This window comes from Danio rerio, chromosome 13, assembly GCF_049306965.1.
Source record: "Danio rerio strain Tuebingen ecotype United States chromosome 13, GRCz12tu, whole genome shotgun sequence".
Classification (NCBI taxonomy): domain Eukaryota; kingdom Metazoa; phylum Chordata; class Actinopteri; order Cypriniformes; family Danionidae; genus Danio; species Danio rerio.
In genome coordinates, this window is record NC_133188.1 from 43,043,041 (window position 1) to 43,052,084 (window position 9,044).

At 35.0% G+C, this 9,044-nt stretch overlaps 1 protein-coding gene across 1 annotated transcript; it reads left to right on the plus strand.

Annotated features, from left to right (window-relative positions):
• Positions 1-313: 313 nt before the first annotated feature.
• On the plus strand, positions 314-1,629 carry marveld1 (MARVEL domain containing 1). Its single transcript, NM_001202417.1, has one exon. It carries the CDS (start codon positions 503-505, stop codon positions 989-991), a length of 489 nt encoding a protein of 162 aa, NP_001189346.1. The 5' UTR covers positions 314-502; the 3' UTR covers positions 992-1,629.
• Positions 1,630-9,044: the final 7,415 nt, after the last annotated feature.

Sequence of the window (9,044 nt, forward strand, 5' to 3'; positions counted from 1 at the left end):
GTGTTTGTGGACAATTATAAATACATACCTCTTATGTATTCCAATACAAAGACCTTCACAAGCTTAAGTGTGGCTAAAGTACCCAGCAACTTTTGCGCACACTATACAAACACACACACACAGGAATTTTCTCACTAGCTGACTCCAGAAAGTGATGGACGACAAGGAAGAGGAGGAGGAGGAGAAGAAAGGGCTTAGTGTTTCAAGTCCTGCCTTCTCTTCAGTTTCTCCTCCTGCTCTCGGCTTTTGAAAGAGGGGGGGAGGGAAACACAACACAACTCTACAGCGGCCACAGGAAACGGAAGAGACCAGCAGACGCAAGTCATTTCAAAACCCAGGAGCTGAGCCGAAGATTCACTCTGTGTGCATCTACAGGACTATCTTCCTCAAAACTCCTACAAACCGGTTTCAACCCATTTTCTTCTCTGTTTATGCCAAGCAGTCCCCATCAGCCCTGAGCACCAGGAGCAGATCTCTACAATCACCACAAAAAAAGGAGGAGATGCCCACTCAGCCACAGGAGAAGAGAAGTTTCCTGCAATTCCTCAAGAGTTTCGTCGGGATTGTACGGGTCCTCCAGATCCTGCTGGGAGCCGGGCTTTGGGTCACCATCGCAGCCAACAAGTATGAAGGCTCCATTCACTTTGTGCTGTTCGTGGCCGTGCTTTTCTGGCTTCTCACGTTAGCCATCTTCATCCTCACGCTTCTGGATAAACAAGATCTCGTTCCCATCGTTGGAGGAGAACGCTGGCTATTAAGCAACCTCATCCATGACGTTGTCGCAACTCTGCTGTACCTGTCCACCATCGGGATCATGATCTACAAAACCCAAAAGAACTCGTACTGCAATCTGGACGTCTACAAACATCACTGCTTGTACAAGGTCTACCTCACCGCTTCTGTGTTCGCTTGTCTCACCGCTGCCGTTTATCTGCTTTCTGGCATCTACTGCAGCTGTAGGAAGTGTCGAGGCGAGCGGACGGTTGTGTGAAAATCCAGCCTCAGGACATGCTGCTTTGAGTCCTTCCGGCGAGCTTTTTTGGGGACTTTATAATTAAAGCAAAAGGGTCAGATCCTCTTGTCTTTCAGGTTTGTTTGTTTGTTTTGCATTTTATACAGTAATTTATAGAGCTTTTGTATTGCAGTCACTCGGAAAAGTCTATTTTACACTTGTTTATATGTTTCTGGAGCTCTATATATCAGCAATTCCATGCAAATGTCTTTCTACGTTTTTTGTGTATGCTTGTACTTTACGGTACTGTAAAAATACTTAAAAATGTCTCTGTTAATGTTTTTAAACGATTATATTTGATGAATTGTATTTAATATTTGACCAAAGTCTGTCACATCCATAACAGAGAGATATCTCATCCACAATGAATCTTTTTCTTCATACATGCAAACACGTCACACAAAATAAAATCAATAATTTTTGTATTGTTATTAGTGGAGTAACGGATCATAAATCTCATTGTATGGATCACGCCACAGTTTTTGAGTCACAGATCATTTTTTGTAATAACAAAAAAGGGAGGGGACAAATGTCAATTGCTTTCCATTCATACTGAACTATTATTTCTAACATAACTTAGAAGCTGTCATTTTAATACAAATCAGGACTGTACCAGCTGAAAAAAAGGAAAATATTAAATATGAAAAATGATCTTTGCTACTGTTGCTAATAATGCTAAATATAGAAATCTAACATCTTGTACAACATATCATATTTCAAATAATGATTTAACAATTCGCACATAAAACGTAGTTTCATTATAGGTAGATCATTTTTGAAAACCTATTCCGTGACATAACTTTATTGGTTGTTTGTCACCACCTATTGGTTACACGATGTAACTGCTGCAACATTCACCAGCATTAAGTTCCATTAAACAGTGATTTTTTTATATTTTCCATAAACATCAGGGTTTATATCTAAACTATAAACTGTTCTCCCAGTACTTCTGTGTTATTTAATTGTTTGTAACAAACTGAATAAGTGTAAAAACTGAATCTCTCTCGTTTAAACGCAGATGAATGCAGTGTTTCGATTGATTAATAAACTTATGCAAATCATAATCATTTATCATTCGTGTTGAACGGGTTTGAATTGAAAGTTTAATTGTTTAGCTTAAACTGAATGCATTAATGCAGGCTAAACAAACAGTGACAGAAAATACCTTTAATAACCTAAGAAAGCATTTAGGTAGGTGCCACCAGAAGTTTTTCCATTATTAATTTATTTTACAATGAGCCTGGACTGAACATTTTTTCATTAAAATATCCAAACGGTATTCATGTTTAGCTGACTTATGCACTTGCATTATCCCAAATGTTCAAATCCAGCGAAATAAGCAGTTTTAACTGAACAAACCACGTCTAGTGTGTTCGTGCTAATAATGTCACCCTCAATTTCCAGTTTGGCTTTATAGAAAACAGGGGAACAACTAAGACGCTTTAATGTTTTATCATTATATCATTTTACAGGGAAGCCAAAATGCTTTCATATACATGATTTGAATGAGGCGGGACGTGATCTCTCTGCAATTGTTATAAATGTTGGATTAGCCTACAGTACAAGTTCAAAAATGTTATTAATCCGTGAGTCACGTGCGTTGTGAACTTTGGGTTGTGATCTGTTACACCCCTATTGATTAGCATTGTTACTTTTGGGCTGTGCAGTTTAATTCACGGAATTTCAACAAAGTATGTTTGTAGCATGTTTAATTTCCTCCTTCTAAAATATATGTTTACAGATTGATATTCCTCTGATCCCATAACTCTCTGGTTAGTTGCTTTGTAAAATTTAAACAGATGTTTCAATATAATGTTTCTCTGTGAATTTATGTTTTAAGTTTTTACTGCAAATGTCACATCCATAACGCTGGAATTGCTCATATATAGTCATTTTAATTATTTGTGTGTGTGTTGTGTAACTGACATCTTCAAGAAAGTTGCTTGATGAAACTGATATTCTGAATTTGCAGTATAAACTTTAGATATGACATGAAGCTCTCTTTATGTCGGCGTCTTTAAACAGTGAATCTCACTAAATGTGTCAAATATCTATACGTGATTCACTTTCAAAGAGAAGAACTGTTTAACTCAGAGAGTCGGAGTGTAATATGTGGCAAACTGCTAATAAATAAGAGAAGTTAAGCACCTTCAGTTGCATTTGTGTTTTGTATGCTGTTCAAATGAAGTATATTTTGGGAGAGAGGCGCTATACACGCTGGCCAGACCACAATTTGATGTACTATGGTGTTGTTCATGGACCATTTGTGAAGAACTGAGATGTTATGACAGCTGCTTGTGATCGCTTTTTATACAGTCAGGACTTTTAGGTGGAATACAATGTGAGATTAAACCACAAATTGTGTCTGATTGTCTTTCAGATTGTCAGAATGCTACGTCATTGCTCATGAGAAATCATAAGTTGGGGATATTTCCGCTAAATGCAGTTCTTTTATGATTATAAATAGTGAAAAGGGAAGAAATGTGAAGGAAAGTACCATGGTTAACGCAACATACAACATAGATGTATATGTTTGAGAAGTGCCTGTTAATATGAATGATTGCTTTGCATGTTTGCATTGAATTAAACTGTTAAATCTTGATTGCTTTGGAGCGCAGACTTAAGTTTGGTTTCTTTTTAAAGACCACACTTAGAAGAATGTTAAGTGAAATCTATAAATGAAGTATTAAATTGTTATTTAAAAACAAGTGATAGAAGCTTTTTTTATTGTTATGAGAAAATGCACATACATACCATTTAAATCTTATATGAAAACAGGGCTAGGCAAAATCTCGATTAGTTGAACATTTTAACTCGATTACGATTATTTTATTTCTTTTATTTTTTGCCCTCATAGTTTACTGAAAGGTTTTGTACAGTAAATATGTTCACATTTTACAAGTGAGAGGTTTTTGAATACTTCATTTTAAAATAATTGATGGAAACGCACACTATCTACTATCTATGATTATGTATTGAACATCAGCGTTGAACAACTGAAATTAAATCATACATAGCCAAAAAAAGAACTAGGAAATGTATTTGAAAAAATTGACCTGGAATTTCAATTATTTTTCGATTAATCACCCAACCCTATATGAAATGTATATTTTCTAAACAAGTTTTATTCAAAAACAATAAAAAATAAATCAAAGTTTCAAAGTTGACATTTCAAAAATTAATAAATAAAATAAATAAATGAACAGTTTCAAAAATATTTTCCATAATTGGCCTTTCTTTTTTTAGTGTTTTTTTTTCACACAGCAAATGCCAAAACCATCCTTCACCATATTTCAAACCATCTGAAGAAGTAAAAAAGATAGTAATTTAAAAGAAAACATGACCTTTCCTCAATAAATAAAAAATAATAATAAATAAATACTGAAGAAAGTTGTGTTTTTCTTAAACACCACTTATTTTTCTTCACTTCTTTTCGAACTCTAAATGCCAGTTCTGTGGTTGTAGCAGCTTCTTATATCACTACAGACTACAATATATGCACTATAATGCACACTCTCTGGAAAAAGACACATACTTTTCCCTATGCTGGAGGAGCAGTATTTACACAAGCTGTTGAACTTAACAGACACTTCCTGTTGTGAGGAGCTTCCTGTCTCTCCCACTGTGTTTTTCTCTTTGTCTCTTACATTGATTAGTCAAATGTTTTATTATGTCATTCTAGTCAAACTATTTCAGACTTTTGACTTGCAGTGTAAAGGCTGCATATTCTAGCATGTGAATGTTATTACATTCTAGAGCACATTTCTCTAAAATTAGTTGACATTTCTGTACAAGAATCTAGTGCATGTGAAAACAAAATTGCAGCACAGCGGAATGCAAAAATATAGCTCTTAGAGGGATATTCCATCTTTTACACCCTTGTGAGATCATATTAATAAATGGCTTTAGATGAGCACAAAACAACATTTTTATTAAAGAAAATGCATGCTTCAAATACTACTCCAAGTGGACGCCACATGAATCAATATATGACTTTTTATGCTGTAAACAGCATACTAATATTTTAAGATTAACCATAGTGTTCACTTTGTGTTGCTTTAAACCTTCTTCGAACACATTGGAATTTTGTTTCATTAAAAAAAAAAAAAAAAAAAACAATCACAGTCATATCCACTGGTGGTATACCACAAAGCCCGCTGACAGATTTATTAATATAGGCAAAAATGACTGATTTTTTTCTCTAGAATGCTTCATCAGATTGATGGTGAAAATTTGAGGATTTTTCTGGGGAAAATGATATCAAGCAGGAATGAGATTTAAAAAGACCTGTAAATTCTCAAGCGATCATTTTTATAAGAGATTTAAATGTAGTTGTGCGGCAACCGTCTGTAAACATAAGCAGCCTCTAATGGTAAAAATATACAGTTGAATTCATAAGAATTAGCCCTTTTTTTCAAATGATGTTTAACTGAGCAGGGAAATTTTCATAGTATGTAATATTTTTTCTTTTGTTCTGCAGAAAGTCTTGTTTGTTTTATTTCAGCTAGAATAAAAGCAGTTTAAAAAAAAAAAAAAACATTTTAAGGTCAATATTATTAGCTATATATTTTTTTCAATAGTCTACAGAACAAACCGTTGTTATACAATAACTTGCCTAAGTACCCTAACCTGCCTTTAGTTAACCTAATTTAACCTAGTCAAGCCTTAAAAAATGTCACTTTAAGCTGTATAGAAGGGTCTTGAAAAATATATAGTGTAAAATATTATTTACTGTCATCATGGCAAAGATAAAATGCTGTTAGAAAGGAGTTATTGAAACTATTATGTTGAAATGTTGAAAAAATCTTCTCTACGTTAAACAGAAATTGTGGTAAAAAATAAATGGGGGGTGATACTTCAGGGGGTTTAATAGTTCAACTGTAGTTATTTTTTTAAATAATCAAACTTTACAAAAACAGAAACAGTCTGCAGAAAGCAGAAAAGCACCACCCATAAGTGAGCATTTCTCCCTCATTAGCATAGAATGTTAGTTTTGTTTTTGAATTTGCCACTATGCTGACACATGGGCATTTGTAGCTCCGCCCTCTTTTGAAAAGAGCACAATTTGAATTTAAAGTGACAGTCACTAAAACGGCACAATTAGGATCAATACCTAAAAGTTTGAAAGAGCTATAAAACATTGTGCTTTTTTTTTTTTTTTAGCTGAAACGTCACATGCACACTCTAGAGACAATACAGAGACAATCTTGTAAAAATTGGCATAAGGGGTTACCTTTAACTGTTAAAACAAGGCAGAATGGATACTTATTTTTAGGGAGGATTTTTCATTGTCCTACCATTCAAATGTAACCAAAATGAAATCAAGACTCATTATATCAGGACACTAGCAATTGTTGTGATTCTGCAATTGGTTTCCTGTTCTTATCTGACAAAATTGTCACCTTGTGCTTTTCTGCTGCTACTGTTGTCTTCACACACAAAATATTTTGTTTGTTCAAACTGTCTATTTAAAATGAGTTAAAACAACATAATTTGTGACTTAACTGTTTCATGTTTAACCTAATTACATTTGTAAAAGCTAATAAGTTAACCTAATTCCTTCCTTCAACTTGAGTGTGTGAACCCAGTATTTTTTACAGTGTACGTCATCTATTGCTACACGATTGGATCTGTTTTCCCTTCATTTTAGTTAAATTTTAGATAACACGAACACGATGCAGGTTTTGTATGAAATGTACATCAGATAGTCAATGGAAAAAAGTATTTGAACTATAGCATGTTATGTCATCATTTTAGCAACAGGGTAAATGTGGTAGAGAGCAAGCCAAACAATACACTTTAAAAAATTCTGGATTCCACACAATTACTTCATGTTGTCCCAACACAAATTGATCAAAAGGAGCCGTATTATGCATTATAAAATGCCATATTTTGGTTTTAAAGGGTCTCCAACAACAGTCTCCTTTTCACTTCAAAAACACTTTCGTTTTTTATGATATGCATTAATTTTCACCTAATTATCCCAACAGCTCCCATATGATTTCTTCAGCAATTTATTTGCTCCCAAACTCCTCCATAGCACGATGCAAATCTGCGCTGATTGACCAATGACCCAGTCTGTTGTGATTAGTCGTCTGCGTTCAAGCGAGACAGAGAGAAACGCCCACCATGATTTATCAACATTGTTGCAGTAGTCAGAGTGCAGAGTATATGTGTGAGCCCAATGCAGGAGTGCATTTAAGCAATGCAGTTAAACACCAGGGGCCTCATGTATCAATGCTGTGTACACACAAAAACTTTACATACGCCAGGTTTCACGCTCACGTTTGGATTTACTAACGATGAAATGAACGTGAGTGTGCGATGGTCCACACCAATTTCATGTCTGGCGTACGTACATTTCTTGTGTGTGTTTGTTTTATTTCCATTGGCGACTCCTAGAGGCAATTATGTTAAATTGCACTCTACAAAGTATCTTTGAGCTGTGCAATGGCAGCTGTATGGAACGGGATCATCAGGTATATAAGGTTTCCATACCATGCAGTTGACCAGTCAAACATTAAAGCAACCTGCAGCGATTGCCAGTCTTCCCATGTAATCGGCGTGATCAACTGCACGCACATTGCTATAAAGGTGCCATCTGAAGATTAATTTGCACAGGCTACGTGAATCGGAAATATTTCTATTCAATAAATGTGCAAACAATATGTTCAAACGCGCTTAACATAAAACACACTTATTAATGATTCCTACTTGTTTTCCTCGTGATGACGAGTAGGCAAAATCTGATATGTAACGGGGAAAAAAGAAGAATGAGTTCATCAGACGCTGGATTCGAACCGGGTTCATGATTGATCGTGTCAAAATATGTTTCCATGCACTTTATGAGCTATGCCACTCACGCTGCTGATGTCCGCTCACTTTAGTTATGTTGTCTCTGTCGATCAAACGGGCAGAAATCACTCAACTAGCTCATTCCTACGAAGTATAGTATAGTAACTCATAGTGCGATTTTCAGACACAACTGCGTTAATCGCGTCAGCTAAACTTTTTTTTTGCGTTAAACTTTCTAATCGCGTTTTGCTAAACTTTATTAATCCGGGGTCACCACCGCGAAATGAACCGCCAACTTATCCAGCAAGTTTTTACGCAGCGGATGCCCTTCCAGCCACAACCCATCTCTGGGAAACATCCACACACAGATTCACACACACACTCATACACTACGGAAAATTTAGCCTACCCAATTCACCTGTACCGCATGTCTTTGGACTGTGGGGGAAACCGGAGCACCCGGAGGAAACCCACGCGAACGCAGGGAGAACATGCAAACTCCACACACAAACGCCAGCTGAGCTGAGGCTTGAACCAGTGACCCAGCGACCTTCTTGCTGTGAGGCGACAGCACTACCTACTGCGCCACTGCTTCGCCCACTCTATATTTTTCTTTTGTTATTATTCTTTTGCTAGTAATTGAACATCAAACAATTAAGTTGTCCCCAAAAAACTTTAGGAATTGTGCATACAATATATAAAATAATAAGCGTTAAATTACAGAAATTTACTGTAAAACAGATATTGATTTACAGAAATGTTCTTAAATTTAAATTACTGGTTAATTTCTGTAATTTAACATCTGTTATTTCACGGTTAATTTATGTAATTTAACGTCTGTAATTTTCATGGTAAATTTCTGTAATTTAAAATCCAATATTTTATGGTAAATTTCTGTAATTTGACATCTGTAATTTCATGGTAAATTTCTGCAAGTTAATGTGTTACTTTACAGTAATTTTTTTTTTATTTAACACCCGTTACTTTACTTTTTTCCAGCACCCCATCTGTGTAAAAAAAAAAAAAAAAAAAAAAAGTGATATTTTTTTTGAATAATTTTAATTATATATTTATTTATTTTTGGTTGCATTTTGATTTTGCTGTGTCTTTGGATTTTTAAAAAAAATTATTTAGATTTTTTTATTTGTTGCTTTTGGTTATTTTTTTTTCTTGTGTATTTGTTTTTTCTTTTGGTGTTTGTTACTATTTAATTTTTGTTTGTTTGGTTTGTGTTGCT